Below are 21,298 nucleotides of genomic sequence, written 5' to 3'. Positions count from 1 at the left end.
TTCAAGGCCTTCTGTAGGTTTTAGTAGATGCACGGTTTCCATATCCCAACTCAGATCTAAACCTGAAACCCCTTTTATTAATCTTCTGATTCTTCCCCAAAAGAGAATAATCTTAGGGCATGACAACCAGATATGTTTAAACGTGCCCAGTTGTCCGCAGTTAAGCCAGCACATTGGGGAAGTTAGTGAAAAAAAAGAGTGGAGGTGTACAGGCGTGTAATACCACCTATGGAGAATTTTCAGGTTCGTTTCTCTAACTGCTGAGCATCTGGAGGCTCTGGCTATTCTATCATAGATTTCCTCCCAGTCCTCGTTATCTATAAATTTACCTAGATCTCTTTCCCATTCTGAAATATTTTTACTTGTTTGGTCGATAAACTGGCGGATTAGAACCTGATAAAATTGAGCTATTGTCCCTTTATGATATTCGCCTAGGGTTAGGGTCTTGTCCAGTTTTCCTTTGGTTGGTTAGATAAAACATAGTGTTTGAGTTAACAGGTCAGGTTTTAAGGATATCCCAGCTTCAGCACAGATGGCTTAATCAGAGGTTCAGTCGAAGACTGAGTAAGCCACCTGTGCGGAAGCTGGGATATCCTTAAAACCTGACCTGTTGGGGGGTCTCGATGACTGGAGTTGAGCACAACTGCTGTAGACTGTTACACCCTGTCATCCTTTTGTACAGTAATATACTGTATATACATGTACATGCTACTATATATTATGTAAAGCTGTTCGCTGTGCATTTAGACACCTCTTAAGATATCATAACTACATTTTACATGATGGTTCCTGAGATCAAAGAGCAGATTTTTGTCTATGTTTGGCTGCAATGCACAAATTACATCAGCAATGACATAACTGATGAGATCGCATATGACATGATTCCATATCCAAATCCCTCAAGCTATCACTTAATCTTGGTCACTCTAAAAATCCAATTGCAACATTAACAAAAATATCGGAGCAGCCAAAGTTCTTCAAGGCGGCGAGATCATTGTTTGGGACAGAGCACAATGTCCCACAAACATGCATGAAAGGCTCTTGATCGAACATTTCAGGACCAAAGAGGCAATTAAACTATTATGGGTGGATGTGTTGTTTTAGCTGGGGATTTGCATTAAACTAAAGAATTTAATTATCCATTTCTAAATGTCAGTTTTTTGTGTTTTTTTTTAGAATTCCCAAGTAACGCCGGGTACTTTCAGGTAATGCTATACAAGAAAGAACAAAGCATAATAATAATATAAGGGAAAGTTCATGGTGTAGACATATTTAAACTCCTACTGTAATGTCTCTACATATCACAGCAGCACTGAAGTGCAATAATTACATACATGTAGACACCTAAGAAGCTGTGATATAACCCCTTGTTATTTTCCCTCATTACTGCTACACATCTTAATAAAGTGCAGCTTCATTTGAATAGTAAAAAAAACGAGATGGTGTGGAAACCTGTATGTAGCAAGGGCGACTTACCTTCATGTTAAAGGTTGCATGGTTACAAGAGTGAAGGTGCCCATAGAACGTCTGAGCGCACACGCCCTGAAATATAACAAAGGAGATTTTCATTTCACAACTGATTGCAAATTTGGCAATTCATTTTATTATTGATGTGCTTGGCAAGGTGTAAACTCTAGGATTAATTGTGTCCATGGTAAACGTCCCAGAAAAATTAAACATGGATTTCCCTCTGAATCTGTGCTGATTTAGCAGTAATTTGCATGAAGACAGCAAATCCGTGGGACAAGGTTAAAAGTGCAGGTAACTGAAAAATACCCAAATATTTAAGGTGTGTTGGGTGCAACATAAAGTTTATCATACTCTGTTAAAGTTTTCTGTGCTAAGAGTTGGATCAATTGAAGACTACAAAGTTTTCATTCTTATGCAGGACGATCATATAGGATAGTTTAATATTTCTTTGTTCCGATCCGGAGTACTTCGGAAAAATTTAATTGGCTGTATCTCACATGTTCAAAACATCTGCAGGAAAACACTGATAGAAAGGCAGTGTTTTATTCATATTATGACATTTGTATAGTTTTTTAGGTCTGTTATATTGTGCGCGCGTGCGTCAATGATAATTGCCTCTGTGAGGCTGACGTTGATACAGTCAAGACACGCGCGCGCACGGCTGTGAGTGGTGGCGCGGCAGATCAGAGCAAATACAAGAAATTTGTTTTTTCGCGCTGCTGCCGCGTCACATGATGCCACGAGCCAATCACAGCGTGGCCTAACGCTGTCACGACAGAGCCACGCCCCCTAGCCGCGCGTCACCGTTGGCAACATACAAACGAAATATGCGTGCCACATGCACGCACAGCGCCAAGCATACACTATATCACAGACCTTACTCGTCTTCCTTAGGCTGCGCTTATAGTGCCGGAGACAGCACCGAATTGGTCGCGATCGCTGGAAGTCATCTCAATTTGATTTTCCAGCGCGATAAGCGTAGCCTTACCACACACAAAAGGAGTAGTGCCTGCAGACTACAGTAACTCTTCTAAAGAAACAACTGTTACTGTGGAGAAAATACTACTATAGCTGGGGCTTTAAAGGCTTTTGGAATCTCAAATGGACCACAGAAATTCTATTCATAGAAGTATCATGTTCAGATATCATATCTTATGGATTTCAAGCAATATACTGTACAACTAATGACCTCTCATAAAATGTGATATCAACATCATTGAGATCGGACAAGCCCTACAATGCTGAATGTGTGCTTGAAAGTTTTTTAATTGTTGCATTTTTAGAAAAGTGTGCACAATGTTGTTGTTGTTGTTACACACCAGGCAGTTTATAGGGTATAGTATACTATTTACAAATCTCTGCATGACTGCTGGGAAATTTCCTTTGAACGTTTCACAAGGGACCACATCAAATTTAAGTAACCAGTCTAATTCTTGAATAAATCTTTCATGAACAAAGAGGTAGGCTAAAAAAAAGCCCTTTCTTTCCTTGCTGATCCTCTACTTTCAAGATAAAAGGGAATTCTCTCTGTGTACTGCAGGCACTTAGAATTCCTATCATTGAAACTACAATAGCCATTTCACCGCAGGCAAGGTTTGAACAGAGGGCAGAAGAGCCCTGATATTCTTCTTGGTAAATTCCCAGAGACGATTTGTCTATTTCTAAAAGGTGTGGTTTCAAAGAAATCATGGAAACATCCACACAAAGTCCACAGGGAATTGAATGAAGTATGCAGATTGCCAACCATATTCTACTCCCATAAGGCACCTTTCTGTACACTCCCTTCAAGCCAATGGACTAGAAAGGGTCATATTTACTAAGTGGTGTTACTCCAAGAGTCGCCTTCCATGCCGGAAGGCACACATATTTGGATGGGCTGCAACGACCCTGTAAGAGATGTGGCCAGAGGTATTTAATGGAGACAGATTAGGGTGAAATGAAATCCTGGCTTTATTGCACCTGTTCCTTTAACAAGGCAAAACATACAAAAAGAAACAAAATAAAGGCCTACTCCGCTTTGGAGAAATAACTAAACCTTTACTCCAGCCCTATCTAACAGGGTGGTTAGCTAGGCTGATTACCACCCCAAACAAATATATATATATACATATATATATATATATATATATATATATATATATATATATATATATATATATATATATATATATATATACACACAACAGTCCGACAAGAAATTCTCTTATCTGTTTCTGTTGTTGCTGTAGGGGAAGGCCTCTCTATTCTCCTGGGTCAGCGTCCTTGTGTGCTATGGCATCTCTGTGTCCAGGTATAGAGGCCTTGTCTCCTTGTCTTGCTGTCAGCATACAGTCCTTCTGTGTGCATCAAGACATCATCTTTTCCTCAGGTCAGCTCAGTTGTGGGCTAAGGAAATCTCTGGTCTGTCCCCCTTCTCCTTAAGTCAGCCAAATGTGAGCTAAGGAAATCTCTCTCCTGTTTCCAAGAGGAGGCTTTTCTTACAGACTTAATTGGCGAGGTGGAATCTGGTTAATCGTCTGCTGCACTTAACCAGATCTGTGCTGGATTTTAGAGATAGTTTCTTCAACAAGCATAAGTCCCTGCTACAGGCCCATACAAATGTAGCCAGACTTACTTTTCCCGCTGCCGGGGGAGCCCGCAGAATTCTAACCGCAGCACCTCCTGGCAGTGGGAAATCTCTCTCTGGGGTTTAATTTGGCAGCGTTTACTGTCATTCCGTGTGTCCGTGGACACTAAAATCCGGATGTTTTCACTAAGCCATGCTGGAAGGTGTTTTATGGTGTATGGCCCTTTATCTGTACACTAACAGACAGGTACAATGTGAGCCTGCTTCAACTAGCTTCCGGTCACAACATGTTTGCAAAGCAGTAGGAGCTACATTTGTTACAGTGCTTCTCCAAGCACTTGAAGGGACCAGCATGCTTAGGGATAAAAATTGTTTTCCAATGGATTTTGCAGCTGTTTTGGGAAATAGAGATTAATGTCATAGAAGAATTTGTAAGCGGCTATTACTTGGAATCATGAACTAACCACTGGAGACAGCGTGTATCAATCTTTTCAATTTTGTACATACAACAGTTTTTTTCTGCATGATTTAAAAGACTTGATAGTATAAATCTATATACTGTATGCAGGGTTGCCACCACTCTGGGTTTGAGCCGGAGACTACAGGTTTCGGCCATGTATCGCCGGGCTCCTGGTAGCAGCAGCATATCCCTCTGCAACTCCTGTCAACATAGCTGCGCAACGTCAAACGGCACTGTGTTGCCATGACAACAAGATGCTACGTGACATCGCGTAACGTTGCCATGACCGCATCATAAGTCATCCCGTTTCATGGCAACTTGACGCCGTGACGTCACATTGTCATGGCAATGCGCACCATTTGACGTTGCGGAGCCATGCTGACAACTTTGCAGGGGGAGATAGAGATGCCGGCGAAGGTAAGGGAAATAAATATATAAATAAGATAAATACATTTAAAAAATGTTATTGCAAAAAGTCTCCGGGTTATCCTTCAATAGATGGTGGCAACCCTGACTGTATGTCAAGGCCCAAGTACAGGTGCTGCTTCCTCCAAAGCAGCTATTTAGCACATAGCTGTGCTGACTGCAACACATGACCCCCATGACAATAAGGCACCCTTCTTAAGACTCCTTGCTTCCCAACTGGTTTGCTTGCTAGAGTGAGGTTGTGTTTCCATGCTGCATTTCCGGCTATTACGTATCCTTTGACTTCCTGGTTCCTGATCCCGGCTTGCCTCTGATTACCCTCTGCCTGCTGTTGCTCTGACCCTGGTCCGTCTGACCATTCTCCTGTCTGTTGCCTGTCCTGACCCCGGTTTGTCCGATTCTCTTGCTCGCTGCCCGCCTTGACCATGGCTTGCCTGACTACTTCTTTTGCTTGCTACCATACTCCCGGAAACTCCCTACTGCCCGTTGTACCACTGATCCGGACTCCTGACTAGCTATCTGTGATTACCCCAGGTGATTCAACACTACTTACTCTCCCAGTGGATATCCCCAATGAGCCTGATACTGTAGCATTACTATTGTATTGTATTTCAGGGAAAAGCCATGTCATGACTAAGGAAAGCATACACCTACATAACGCGTTTTCTATAATCCTTCTGGAGACTGTAGCTAGCATCTCTCTTTCTATGCCCTCCACTGAATGGTCAAACATGACCTGTTACAGGAGCAATCCAAGCCGGAGAATATTTTTTGCAAATATTTTTTTTTAAATATAAGATTAAAGCAAGGGGTCTCCGGAGCTGAACCCAATTCATTTCAGCTCCAGGGACCCCCTGCTTCCAGAGATTCCTACCGCCGAAGTAGGTGCCGGTAGCCGCTTTGGCTGAGCAAACTGGGCTTTAAAGTTTAAAGCTCCCGTGTCACCGCACCAATGATGTCATGGCTTCCTATTGGCCCGCAAGGCGTGAGATCTTTGAACAGCGGCCATTACGTGATCCCTAGCAGCCGAGGAGAGCGGCTTTAACACTGAGAATGTCTGCGCATATTTCATGGGCCCATGCATTCTGACCACGTTTGCAGGTATCATTAATTTGATAACCACTATTTATTTTGAATATAAAGTCCAGATGCTGCCATTACAAGTAAAGAAAGCTCCTTCAAATAGTTTTTTTAATGAGTTATTAAACTGCATGTACGCTTTCTCTCGCTCATACAAATGTGGAGAAAGGGTCTCGTTGCAAGCCCCTGGGCCCCTATTAATTCCAGTAAATATCTCAATAACCTTATAAAAGATTTGTCAAAGCTCTTTAAAATTTGAAAGGGTTTGCCTTTAATTAAAACCATTTTAATATGCAAATCCAGCCTAATAATCCATATTTACTTCTGCTCTACCACCAGGGCACTAATCACCCGTGGGTAAAAGAGTCCATTATGAAGCACATTCCCAACTAGTTGCTATGCGCTCTGGGTATAATTGTACGGGGGGGGGGGGGGGGGAAATAAAGTTGGGTAAAAATATTTACTCATATAAAGAGAGACTATTAAGCCTACCTGCAAAGTCACAGGTAAGTCATTGCTTGGAAGATAACGATTCTTCTGCCTATATGACAATGGCATCCGGTAGGAGAATTATTCATGTTAGTTAAACCAGCTTAAAAGACTGTGGAGTGTGCGAAACCGTGATTTTCATTTCAGGGATTAGCTGTTCAGCCGGAAAGGTTTGCAATGGTTCTGTTTGTTTGTCAGGTCAGTCACTGAGTCTTATTCTATAAAGTGTGATAGCGCTGATCCAGCGCTGCCATGTAGAAAGCCCCATTCGTGTTTAGTTAATATAACCCGGGAACAATCTGCAAAAAGTATGTAGCCTCATGAAGGCCACCAGATAAACAGTGTCAATAAAAATGTTCGGTTATTGTCAGTGTGTAGAAACATGTGCCAAACTGGGATAAGATTAACAGTGAAGCAAGAGTATAGTGGACTGAATGGATCTTGTCAGACATAATATATGGTGTGTGCTGATTTGGTAAAAGCTTCCCTGTGTATGAACTTCCATGGGTTGATTGCACAAATTGGTTCCTATTTGATTTATCATTTGCAGTCAAAAAAGTTGCTCAATGTTGCATAAAATCTGGTTAAAATACTGCATGTTTGGCTGCTTTTCAGAGCACAATAACTAATGTGCATTTTTCAAAGCAGGCAGCTCCTCTGGGGAATTACTGCTAATGGAAATCTGCCCTTTACAAGCATGTGCCCCGCACATGTGATTAAGTAGATTAGTTGCTATCAGGGAAAGCAGTCTATTAGAAGCTGATCTGATGATGGGCTAATTTTGGTGGTGTTTGCTAGAGCTGGAGGTACTCAGTTCAGAGGCCAGCATGTGTTAATAATGCACAAGGTTTCCTGCAATGGAGAAAACAAAAAGTGTGAATGCAGCACTGCTCTAATTCAAAGTGTGGCTTTGAATTCAAGGAAATAACAGCCTGCTGTGATAAGGCTGTCGAACAAAGCCAGCACAGGCTAGCATTCAGAATGGATTTATTGGTAAGGCTGAGCCCTGTGCTCGAGAATGGATTTGTAGTGTCAAGATCTTTCTTATTTATTTATTTTTCTTACCAAAACCTTATATGCCAAGCAAAGACTTGTAAGCCATAAGAATGGCTCCAGGCAATGGGCTATGATTGTGAGGCCAAAGCAAAAATATAAGCTCACTGCCTGGTGAACATATAGTTTCGTTTATGCCACCCTTTGTGTGTTTGCAGACATACTGAAATATACTCCTTAAAGTGAATATATTTTTTGAAGTACAGTACAAGAGAGAAAATGAATGTAGCACCCTGCCTGCTAGCGTTACTGCAAACCGTTTATATTTATAGTTCTGTGTCTGGGACCCTCATTCTTCTTCCTTTTTTTATTGCAACAAAATCAATCCACCACATAAATCGAGTTTGAGGTGGCGTAAACCTCTCTGGCAAACAGATCAGTGTCAAATCTATGTATCTTGATTAAAATGTCTCTCATACATGGAGCAGATGGAAGCAAACAATAAATGGCTATGTACAGTATCAAGCATGCTTTTCAGACATACATTGATATGCAAATAATGTATAACTGCATTGTTCTAGTATCCCTCTCCATATAGAACATACTCCCATTCTGGCCTCCAAGACTCAGTGTATAATTTTACTCCTTCCATAAATTCGGGGATAACTTCTCCCTTTCACTTTTTCTCCTTTGGTTAGGCCAGGGGTCTGCAACGTCTCAAGGAAGAAGAGCCGTTTTATTAAAAAAATGTCTTTCTCCAAATTATTCCGAGAGCCGCAACACATGCATGAATATTACACCCCCACAAACACACACATATACTGTACACACACCAATAGGTATAAACATAAACATACAGCAAAATATGTGAGGACATAAAATGCATTTCACAATAATAAGTCCCTTTATTTTTTATTTTTTTCATTGTTTCTGTGCAAAACACTGTCATTACAAATACACAATACATACATAGATACATACACTACCCCCAAAAAAACACGTACACGCCCCCCCAATACACACACACACTACCCCCCCCAATACACACACACACTACCCCACCCCCCAATACACAAACACTACCCACCAAATACACCCCCCCAAATACACACGTGTGTGTGTATATATATATATATATATATATATATATATATATATATATATATATATATATATATATATATATATATATGCCGGAAGAAGAGATCCGTGTATCTCGAAAGCTCGCACAATTAAAAGCATTTCGATAGCCACAGAACGGTATCATCAGTGCGACAGGCACTTCTGGCACGGACAGCCGTGGGACAATAGGCAGCAGGTGGGGATTTGCAACCTGCAGAGAGACGCAAGTAGGAGCGGAAAGAGCCTCGTGCAGCTCGGGAGCCACAGGTTGCCTACCCCAGGGTTAGGCCAAATCACCAATTACATTTCTTCCTCCTACTCTCACTGCTTGTTCATAACCAGTCCTATCTCTGTCCTATCACACTTGACTGTTCATACAGTATGAGCCTCTTATAGCATAGTTGTGCTTTGTTACCATCCACACATTTTCAGCAACTGGTACCGGAAACGACTGAACAATTCTAATGCCTCGTTCATGTGCTGCAGACTCGTCTATGAGGAAGTTCATGGTTGAATAAAGGAGGTGTCAGGGAACAAAACAAAATATCGAACTAATTGAGGAGCAGTTCTTCTTTCCTATAAATAATGCTCTCATTAAAATTCAGTCTAGAAGGAAAGGGGAACTCCATTAGTCAGAGAGCTAATTTTTACTGGCTTCATGGATTTGTACACATTCAAATTCAGCTTTTATAATTGCCAGCCATCAACCACCTGTTTTTCTTAGTGATTTTTAACTATTTATTTTATTTGCATCCATGTGTTTTGGATGAACAGTGTGGGGTGGGGACGTTGTAGTCCGTATTTGTGAATACTGGGCATCGTTCCAGAACCTCATCTCTAATGTAGTGCTGCAATCATTGTTTTTTTGGCACAGTGCTTGAAACAGTGATAAAATGGGTGTCTACTCTGAGCAAGAGTATCTTGCTGTTTTAACACTCACTTTGAATGACTGTTCTCAAAAAGTCTGGTGAGCAATGTTGGACTCATTGGCTGATGATGGATGTGATTTATCCATTACTTCCAGCTGAATACATTATCACTTTAAATAACAAATCGTAATCTTTCCTCCTCCCCATTAATAAGTGAAAGCTGCTTTGGTGGAACAACGTGCGAACCATCAATAATTTTGAATATATTATGCATTTGCAGTAAGGAATTTTATAAAGATGAGTTAATGTGGAATAACCACATGACCCCATGGGATAACTGCAATGTCCAACACAGCCAAAAGATTTGCTGCAGTGAAACTCCTGGTGACTATTTATCGAGGGACCTGGAGAAAAGAACTGTCCATAAGGCACACTGGGGCAATATAACCAGTTGGAGACTCAACTTCTGAATGTTTATTTTCCCATGGTCCTTAAATGAGTTACATTAAAATGTGTACACCCTTTTAGATGTGCTTCTCTGCTTATGCCCTGTACTGTTTTTTCCTTATGGAAAGAGATTCACAATCTTAGGACAGGAAAGATTTAGAAGACTAATGTGTGAATTATACAGCAATGTTCTGGATACCAAAAAAAAATACAAAGTGACTGTAGCTATTTTTTTTTTTTTTACATTTCAGAAGGCAGAAAAGCTTTTTTTTGGCATTTAGCCATTCGCTCCTCTTTTAATTTTGCAATTTTATGCCACTCCGCTCAACAGATGTTTATCTAAATCATTGAAATCTTTGTATTTTCCATCTCGGACACTTTAAGTATTAAGATCGACTCTCTGAGTAACAATGCAGATTAACGTTAAAAGAGCAGGAAGGTAATTAACTGTTTGTGGGTATTTGTTCTCGTAGGCTTTGACAAGAAGAGGAAGGTCTACACCAGGAGTGGCCAACTCCAGTTCTCTTCTCAAGGGCCATCAACAGGTCATAGTTACATAGTTACATAGTAGATGAGGTTGAAAAAAGACATACGTCCATCAAGTTTAACCCATGCTAAATTTAGACAACAGATACTTTATCTTTTATCTGTACTTCCTTATTAATCCAGAGGAAGGCAAACAAAAAAAAACAGTGTCATATCCAATGACATCTCATAAGGGGAAAAATAAATTCCTTCCTGATTCCTGTAAGGCCCCTCTCCCCTCTCCAACTCCGGTTGGGCCCCTCTCCTCCCTCACCAACTCCTGTAGGGCCCCTCTCCCCAACTCCTGTAGGGCCCCTCTCCCCCCTCACCAACTTCTGTAGGGCCCCTTTCTATCCACTCACCAACTCCTGTAGGGCCCTCTCCCCCTCACCAACTCATGTAGGGCCCCTCTCCCCTCTCACCAACTCCTGTAGGGCCCCTCTCCCCCCTCACCAAATCCTGTAAGGCCCCTCTCCCCCCTCACCAACTCCTGTAGGGCCCCTTTCTATCCACTCACCAACTCCTGTAGGGCCCTCTCCCCCTCACCAACTCCTGTAGGGTCCCTCTTCCCCCTCACCAACTCCTGTAGGGCCGCTCTCCCCCCCTCACCTCCTCCTGCTCTCCTCCTCCAGGCAGCACAGACAGCCTCTTCCTGTCGCGATCTCTGTAACGGAGCTGCCTGTGGCTTCCACCACCCACACAGGGCACGTGGGTCAAAATGCTACAAGTGCTCACGCGCGGATTGCTTGGCTTTTTTCCCAGAATTTTTTTTTTCTGAAACGTAGGTCGGCGGCCCGGGACGCCAACACTGGCAGACCCCCCCCTGTTGGCAGCCCAGTTCCAGGACTTGAATATTTGCTATTACTTCTATATTGTTTGATATTACCAAATCCAGTATTGCCCCACTCCTGGTTGTTTCCTCAATAATTTGGGTCATATAATTGTCTTTAAGCACCCCCAAAAACCTGTTTCCTTTTGTTGTAATGCTAATCTCATTGCCCCAGTCTATGTCTGGATAATTAATATCACGCATTATGCAAACATGACCTAGTTTTGATGCCTGCTCCATTTGCTAAATTTTTTTAGCTTCCTCAATCTCACAGATATTTGGTGGTTTATAGCATATCTCTATAAACATTTTCTTTATACTTTTACATCCACTGCTAATTTCTATCCACAAGGTCTCTACATTTTCATCATTCCCATAAATATCTTCCCTTATAATAGGTTTTAGATCCGGTTTAACATATAAACATACTCCACCTCCTCTACTATTTGCTCGATCCTTCTGAAAAAGGGAATAACCCTCTAAATTAACTGCCCAGTCATGAGTTTCATCCCACCATGTTTCAGTAATACCTATGATATCATACTGCTCCCTTGTAGCTATTAATTCAAGCGCCCCCATTTTATCTGTCAAGCTTCTTGCATTAGCAAGCATTTCAGTTTTTTTCAGCCTGTACTATTATCTTATCTTCTCCTTCCTTTCTGCGCCAACTTGGTTTAGTCTTTAGAAGTTTTCTAGTAGTATATGTATTTACTATGAGTGTTTCGCTGCTTGTCAAACTAGCACTTGCCCCTATTTTACCTCCATAACCCCTTGTTTCCTCATCTATTCTATTTATTTCGTTATCTGTTTTATTCACCTCCCCCCTCCACCCTAGTTTAAAATCTCCTCCAACCTTTTTAGCATTCTCCCCCCTAGCACAGAAGATCCCTCTTCATTGAGGTGCAATCCGTCCCTAGAATATAGATGGCACCTCTCAGGAAAGGATTCATAGTGCTCTAAAAACCCCAAACCCTCATTCCTGCACCACTTTCTTAGCCATGCATTAACCTCCCTAATCTCTGACTGTCTCCCGGCGGTAACGCATGGCTCTGGTAGTATTTCAGACTATTTTCAATTGAGCCACTGACTGAGCCACCTGTGCTGAAGCAGTAATATCCTTAAAACCTGACCTGTTGGTGGACCTTCAGGACTGAAGTTGCCCACCTTGGTCTAATTACATATATAGGCAGTGTTCGACAATTATATACATTTACACGGATTTAACCCCCGGGCGAGTAAATATTGGCCCAAGCAGCACACGTGTGTTTTTTTAATTTCCCGCGCTCGCGCTGCTGTTTTTCCCGCACTCGCAGTGGAGAAAAAAAAAAAAAAAGCCGGAGGCGGGTTCATGTTGTTGGGGGAGATTACCCCGCCTCCGGCTCTCTGAGCAGTGCCTTCGCTCCTCCCCCGCCTCTCAGCAATACTTTCCCTCCTCAGCGCTTTCACTCCTCCCCCTTCTGGCAGCCAGCCCCTTCCGCGCCTCTGTCTGCCTCAGGCCCCTGCAGGGCCATCTGTCGCCCCCCCCCTCCCATCGGGCCATCCGACCCCACCCCCCACCCCAATCTCTCCCGGCCTCAGTGACCCCCCCTCACCCCAATCTCTCCAGGCCTCCGTGACCCCCCCTCACCCCAATCTCTCCCGGCCTCCGTGACCCCCCCTCACCCCAATCTCTCCCAGCCTCAGTGACCCCCCCCCTCACCCTAATCTCTCCCGGCCTCAGTGACCCCCCTCACCCCAATCTCTCCCGGCCTCCGTGACCCCCAATCTCTCCCGGTCTCCGTGATCCCCCCCGACACCCCAATCTCCCCCCCGACACCCCAATCTCCCCCCTGACACCCCAAATCTCCCCACTCACTCCCGATCTCACCTCCAACTCCGTGTCCCCGGCCTCCGGTGACCAGCCGCATCACTAGCCCCCCCACTCTCCCCTGTGTTCGGATCCCTCACTGCCACCTGGTGACCTGCATCGACAGCCGCCGAGGCCGAGGGTGACACCCGGCCTGCCACTTCCTCGGCTGTCACAGAGACCAGAGACCACAGCGATCCACAGTGAGTAGGGGGGGGGGAGTGTGTGTGTGTGTGTGTAGGGGGGGGGGAGACAGTGTGTGTGTGTGGGGGGGGGGGAGAGAGGGACCACAAGTAGTCAGTCACCCACCCAGTCACCTACCTACCCACCCAGTCAGTCAGTCAGTCACCTACCTAATCACCCACCCACCCACCCAGTCAGTCACCTACCCACCCACCCAGTCAGTCACCTACCCACCCACCCACCCACCCACCCACCCAGTCAGTCACCTACCTAATCACCCACCCACCCAGTCAGTCACCTACCCACCCAGTCAGTCAGTCAGTCACCTACCCACCCAGTCAGTCACCTACCCAGTCAGTCAGTCAGTCAGTCACCTACCCAGTCAGTCAGTCACCTACCCAGTCAGTCAGTCAGTCAGTCAGTCAGTCAGTCACCTACCCAGTCAGTCAGTCAGTCACCTACCCAGTCAGTCAGTCAGTCACCTACCCAGTCAGTCAGTCACCTACCCAGTCAGTCAGTCAGTCAGTCACCTACCCAGTCAGTCAGTCAGTCACCTACCCAGTCAGTCAGTCACCTACCCAGTCAGTCAGTCTCACTCTCTCCCCCACTCTCTCTCCCCCACTCTCTCCCTCTCCCCCCCACTCGCTCCCTCTCCCCCCACTCTCTCCCTCTCCCCCCACTCTCTCCCTCTCCCCCCACTCTCTCCCTCTCCCCCCCACTCTCTCCCCCACTCTCTCTCTCCCCCCACACTCTCTCTCTCCCCCACACCCTCTCTCTCTCCACACTCTCTCTCCCCCCCACACTCTCTCTCCCCTCCACACTCTCTCTCTCTCCCCCCCACACTCTCTCTCTCTCCCCCCCACACTCTCTCACCCTCCCACCCACACTCTCTCTCCCTCCCCCCCACACTCTCTCTCTATTCCCCCACACTCTCTCTCTCTCCCCCCACACTCTTACTCTCTCCCCCCCACACACTCTCTCTCTCCCCCCCACACACTCTCTCTCTCCCCCCCACACACTCTCTCTCTCCCCCACACTCTCTCTCTGTCCCCCCACACTCTCACTCTGTCCCCCCCACACTCTCTCTCTCTGTCCCCCCCACACTCTCTCTCTTCCCCCCCCCACACTCTCTCTCTCTCTCCCCCACACTCTCTCTCCCCCACTCTCTCTCTCCCCCCACACTCTCTCTCTCCCCCCCCACTCTCTCTCTCCCCCCCACACTCTCTCTCCCCCCACACTCTCTCTCCCCCCCACACTCTCTCTCCCCCCCACACTCTCTCTCTCTCTCGCCCACACTCTCTCTCCCCCCCACACTCTCTCTCCCCCCCACACTCTCTATCTCCCCCCCCCACTCTCTCTCTCCCCCCCACACTCTCTCTCCCCCCCACACTCTCTCTCTCTCCCCCCACACTCTCTCTCTCTCCCCCCCACACTCTCTCTCCCCCACACTCTCTCTCTCCCCCACACTCTCTCTCTCCCCCACACTCTCTCTCTCTCTCTGTCCGCCACACTCTCTCACACTCTGGATCTGGATCTCTTATTTACCCTATATATCTTAACTGCCCTATACTACACCGAAATAACATATACAGTACTGCTTTCTTCCAGATCTGACTCAAGCTTCACACGGAAGAGATCGGAACCCCTCCTAACCCAGAAGACAGGTAGGGAACACATCCCCTCCAATGTATAACATTGCGGGAATGAGGGTACCTGGACATTGAGGGACTGCGGATCAGGTAAGATCCCAGGCGGGATTGCTGCTTTAGATATTGTGAAGCGGGGACGTCCAGACACTGGTTAAGGGGTTCAGGAAACTAGTAATTCACACCTGGCTTTTATTTCTAGATCCAACATTTACACACACACACACACACACACACACACACACACACACACACACACACACACACACACACACACACACACACACACACACACACACACACACACACACACACACACACGCAACAAGGACTAATTGTAGTGTAATGTAATACAATAAATACATTTATGTCAAAAACGAATGTTCTGACTAGGAATTTATTAAATGTATTTTATTTATATATTTTATTTTAAAGCGGGGTTGGGGGCGGGACTAGGGGCGGAGTTGGGGGCGGACTAGGGGCGGAGTTGGGGTGGGACTAGGGGCGGAGTTGGGGGCGGGACTAGGTGGCGAGTAGATTTTTTTGGTTGGGCGAGTAGATTTTTGGGTGATTTGTCGAACACTGTATATAGGTAATTGTTGATTATTATTTAGAGCAGGGATGCGCAAACAGGGGGGCGTGGGAGATTTTGTTGGGGGGCGCAGGCCGTTGAAGAGGCCCCGTGCTCTTCCCCGAGGCATTTTAATTAAATGCCGGGGGATCGCGTAAGACCTCTACAACGCTATACTTACCTTAATTCAGACGCTCTGTGACGTGTCGCCATGGCAACGCGCCATCAAGTGATGTTGCGGGGTCATGTGACGTGACACGCGTCAAATGACGCTGGGTCACGTGACATGACATCACATGACCCCGAGCATCATTTGACGCAGTTCTAAGGTAGGGAGGGGGGCACAGCACCGAGGCAGGGAAGACAGGGGGGGGCGCAGCTGGAAAAGTTTGTGCTCCCTTGATTTAGAGAACAGAGTAAAAATAAAAGCAGCCAGAGAACTCAGGGAGGTAACTTTTTTTAATGCTACTTGGTATTCAAAAGTATTTTTATGTATGTATGTATATCTGTATTTATATTTCACCATTAATGTATATTCACAGCAGTAATACACGTGACAATAATATAAATACGAAATTATACAAATAACACATAATGGGAAGAAGTGCTTTCAGACATAAAAGTGACACTTTGGAAAAGGAGTCCCTGCTCTGAAGAGCTTACAATCTAATTAGTAAGTAGGAAGAATGTACAGAGACAGTAGGAAGGTGTAGAGACAGTAGGAAGGTGTTCTGGTAAGTGTGTCTGCACTTGGGGACTTGTGTCCCTCCTTGGGGACTTCAATTGCCACATTGATGACCCCTCTCTCCCTTGGGCCTCCCGCTTTCTTTCTCTAACCTCTTCTTTTGGCCTTCAACAGTGGACTGCAGCCAGCACCCACAAGGATGGCCACTACTTAGACCAGGTTTTCACTAAAAAACTTCTCTCTCTCTGATTTCTCCATTTCCCCTTTTCCTCTCTCTGACCATCACCTCATCTCATTCTCTCTATCTCGCTTCTCCCCTTCTCCACCTCCATCTACCACCCGGTTCTGCAGAAACCTACGCTCTATTCACTTACCTGACTTTGAGTCCACTTTACGCTCCTCCCTCTCCTCTCCCAGCTCTGCTACAGACCCTGACAACCTGGTTAGGAACTACAACTCTGCCTTGTCCTCCTCTCTTGATCTACATGCCCCGTTTTCTCTCTGCCGCACTCGCCCTTCTAACCCTAGACCCTGGCTAAATCCCCAAACGCGCATGCTGCGTTCCTCCACTCGTTCCTCTGAACGTCTCTGGAGGAAATCTCATACTCTCGCAGACTTCCTTCACTACAAATTTATGCTATCCTGTTTCAACTCTGCCCTCTCGCAAGCTAAACAAGCCTACTTTTCTTCTCTAATCAACATGCACAAGTCTAACCCACGCCGACTGTTCTCTGTCTTTGATACTCTACTCAAACCACCCTCAGCTGCCTCTCCTTCCTCCATCTCTGCTCAGGACTTTGCTGACTATTTAAAGGAAAAGATGGACTCCATACGGCAGAACATCCCCTCTGTTTCTTCCTCCCATCCTACACCTCTTCCCAACTCTCCTCCTGCCTTCCTTGACTCTTTTTCCACTGTCTCAGAGGAGGATATGTCGCTGTTGATCGCCTCTTCTCCCTCTAGCACTTGCCCTCCTGACCCCATTCCCTCCCATCTCCTAAAACCTCTTGCTCCTACTATAATCCCTACGCTCACACACATTTTTAACTCCTCCCTCTGCTCTGGAACCTTTCCATCCTCCTTCAAACATGCAACAGTCATACCATTACTCAAAAACAGCAAGCTTGACCCTACCTGTCTTTCTAACTATCGACCTGTCTCCCTACTGCCTTTTGCCTCTAAACTCCTTGAACGTCTTGTATTCTCTCGCTTGCTCCATTTTCTCAACATCTATTCTCTCCTAGACACTCTACAATCTGGCTTCCGCACTGCTCACTCCATGAAAACAGCCCTCACTAAAATAACTGACGACCTCCATGCTGCCAAAGACATAGGTCATTACACTCTGCTCATATTACTCGACCTCTCTGCAGCATTTGACACCGTGGACTACCCTCTTCTTCACATTCTCCATACTCTTGGTAATCGGAACAAAGCTCTATCCTGGATCTCATCCTACCTCTCCCATCGTACTTTCAGTGTCTCTTCTGCTAACACCTCCTTCTCCTCTATTGATCTCTCTGTGGGGGTACTCCAGGGCTCTGTCCTGGGACCTCTTCTCTATTCTCTGTATACACACTCTCTCTAGGTGACCTAATAACATCTTTTGGGTTTAATTATCACCTCTATGCTGACGACACACAAATATACTTTTCAACACCTGACCTTACACCTGCTGTACAAACCAAAGTTTCTGAATGTATCTCTGCTATATCATCCTGGATGGCCCTCCATCGCCTTAAACTCAACATGGCTAAAACAGAGCTCCTCATACTTCCTCCCAAACCTTGCCCTACTACCTCCTTCCACATTACTGTTGGAACTACGATCATTCACCCAGTAGCCCAAGCACGCTGCCTAGGGGTCACACTCGACTCCTCTCTCACATTCGCCCCTCACATTCAAAACATTTCTAAAACCTGTTGCTTTTTCCTCCGCAATATAACAAAGATACGCCCTTTCCTCTGTTGGTCGACTGCTAAAACTCTGACTCAGGCACTCATTCTCTCCCGTCTTGATTACTGTAACCTCCTGCTGTCCGGCCTTCCTGCCTCTCACCTGTCTCCCCTACAATCTATCCTAAACGTTGCTGCCAGAATCACTCTACTCTTTCCTAGATCTGTCTCAGCATCTCCCCTCATGAATTCCCTCTCCTGGCTTCCGATCAAATCCCGCATCTCACACTCCATTCTTCTACTCACTTTTAAAGCTTTACACTCTTCTGCCCCTCCTTACATCTCAGCCCTAATTTCTCGTTATGCACCATCCAGACTCTTGCGTTCTTCTCAAGGAAGTCTTCTTTCTACCCCCTTTGTATCTAAAGCCCTCTCCCGCCTTAAACCTTTTTCACTGACTGCTCCACACCTCTGGAATGCCCTTCCCCTCAGTACCCGACTAGCACCCTCTCTGTCCACCTTTAAGACCCACCTTAAGAGACACTTGCTTAAAGAAGCATATGAATAGCACTGTGGATATTCTGAACACATGATACATAAAGCTTGGCCCCCTGCAGACGCACTTACCAGAACTCCCTCCTACTGTCTCTGTACGTTCTCCCTACCTAACAATTAGACTGTAAGCTCCTCGGGGCAGGGACTCCTCTTCCTTAATGTTACTTTTATGTCTGAAGCACTTATTCCCATGACCTGTTATTTATATTATCTGTTAATTATTTGATTACCACATGTATTACTACTGTGAAGCGCTATGTACATTAATGGCGCTATATAAATAAAGACATACAATACAATACAATTAGCAGCATTCGGTTTTTCATTAATTCGTGCAGAGTCCTAGAAACCATACAAATCCAATGGAAACCATACAATATCTTTTCATATTTTTGATAGAAGAAATGGATAAACCGTTAATGACTAACACAACATAAGAAAATATATATATATATATATTTAAAAAAAAAATCATAATTATGTAGGATCAGAAGAACCACAACAACTCTTGTTTGAATGTTCTGATGGTATATTGAGTTGAATTTTAGAGTGGCTTGGGAGGTTTTGAACCCACATACCTGAGACAGCTGTGGTTTAATTTAATCTGAGCCACAAGCCCTGATCTCCGTGCAGAAGTCATATCGGAACCAAAATGTTTTAGATTCGCATTCATTTCGGACCTCGCTGTATTTAGCCCTCCCTATACAAATGTCCCCCCCCTGTGTCAGTAAAAAAATCATACGTGCTGCGTACCGCGTACTATACTGTGATTGTGAACCGCTTTGAATCCCATTGGGGAAAAGAACGCTATAAGAAATAAATGTATTATTATTAATATTCCATTGCTGCTTTTTCACATCAGCAGGGGAAGGGAGGGTGAGAAGAGGGCTGCTGATCCCCGCAGTACACAGAAAGAGAGAAATACATATAGGGGCAGAGCTGACTTGATAGCATTGCAAGCAGCACCATCACTAAATGATAAATAGATCAAGATAAGAAATAATTCAAAGAGACAGAAAGCAGAGGACATTGGGCAGAGAAGCAGAGCAGACTGCAAGTCTTGCGCAGAGGGGCACAGAGAAAAACTACAAGATTTCAGTGGGGTTAATCCTTTACTGTGTGTGTGTGTTTTGTGTATGTGTGTATATGTATGTGTGTATATGTATATAGCCCCCCTGGAGTTGAGGACCACATTGTTTGTTTAATATACTGACGAGGGTGGTGACCAGATTCTTCAATTGTACCCAACTATTCGGACGACACTCCTGACTAACTAAAAATGTTTTGTTGAAGTACAGAGAGCGGTCCACACATCGAGATTATCTACATATTATATAAAGTCAAAGACTATGTCTACCTTGGTGGGCATGTAACAATGGATGGGAACCTTTTGAATGAAATCATTAGGAGAATGAAGACAGGATAGAGCACATTTCAAGGAAACCTTCCACTGTGCCTCAAGAGGAAAGTTTTTGACCAGTACATTCTTCCCGTGCTCATGTATGGATGTAAAACGTGGACCCCAAAGGCTAAAATAATTCAGAAGATTCAGACAACTCAAAGAAGTATGGAGTGACGTATGCTGGGCATTATCCGACAAGACAGGAAAAATAAGGAATGGGTTCGAATCCAAACAAAAGTCCGACACTATCACAAGGCTGAAGAAATTAAGATGGCAGTGGGAGAGAAATATTGCAAGAAGAAATTACCATCGTTGGACAAAGATGGTACTTAACTGGATTCCAAGGGAGATTAAAAGACCAAGATGACAACCAAAAGCAAGATAGGAGGATAAAATCAGAAAATGTGTTGGGAGTAGATGGAGAAGAGGCTTGCAACCATAGTCTACCTTATCTCTGTAACCACTTAGTCTACCTGATTAACAATACTCACCTAGGGTAGGCGATTGAACAGCTGATTATCTATGGTATATACGAGTCATCTGTAAGGGACATTGCATACTCCTGAGGAAACTAAGTGCATCAGCGAAACGCGCAGAGTTCCTGGACTGCATGGAAAATGGAGGAGATGAGTTCCTGTTTCCCAGATGACTCCAACCGGAAGTGCTGACTGAGTGGTCACGTGAGACGCTGAGAGACGCCTAATGGCAGTGGAAGCGGTGAGATCATGGTGAAGCTGCTACTTCTTTTTCTGCTACTATTTTTCTCCACAACGTCTTAAAGGCTCTAATTATGTGAGTGCATTTTTTAATTTGTTTTGATAAAGTGTCTGTTTTACCGTCTATTGCGTTTTCTCAGTTTCTCCCTAACGTTTGCCACAGTATGGGATTTGCTTTCCAATTTCACATAGAATGTGAGTAAACACTTCAGATGACCCTGTAGATCACTGACTGTGTTGCGATATTGCACCATTGGTTCTTATGGTTCTCTTTTCTCCCACATATGGGACATCATCCTCTGCTCCCCTTTCTTTTTGAGAATACTACATGCTTGGAACCAAGGAGACAGTTTATTTTTTGGGTTTGAGTCAGGGATTACTTGTCTATTTGACAATTTCACAGTACCTCGTTGCACTTTACTTTTCACATTAATTTATATATTGTTTTATAGTGGCTCACTGCACTTTAATCTTCACTTATATTTCACATCAATTTATATATTTTTATAGTCACAGGTTAATT

The 21,298-nt window shown here is 44.6% G+C and overlaps 1 protein-coding gene across 4 annotated transcripts in view; it reads right to left on the bottom strand.

Moving 5' to 3' along the window:
* SPAG16 (sperm associated antigen 16) overlaps positions 1 to 21,298 on the bottom strand; it is a 543,868-nt gene that overhangs the window by 152,195 nt on the left and 370,375 nt on the right. For all 4 annotated transcript variants that reach the window (XM_075607226.1, XM_075607225.1, XM_075607227.1 and 1 more), the window contains one exon: positions 1,477 to 1,542. In XM_075607226.1, coding sequence (XP_075463341.1) covers positions 1,477 to 1,542 — 66 coding nt within the window. The remainder of the gene's footprint in view (positions 1 to 1,476; positions 1,543 to 21,298) is intronic.

This window comes from Ascaphus truei, chromosome 7 (genome assembly GCF_040206685.1).
Source record: "Ascaphus truei isolate aAscTru1 chromosome 7, aAscTru1.hap1, whole genome shotgun sequence".
NCBI classification, from domain to species: Eukaryota; Metazoa; Chordata; class Amphibia; order Anura; family Ascaphidae; genus Ascaphus; species Ascaphus truei.
This window is presented reverse-complemented; position numbering and strand designations above follow the sequence as displayed.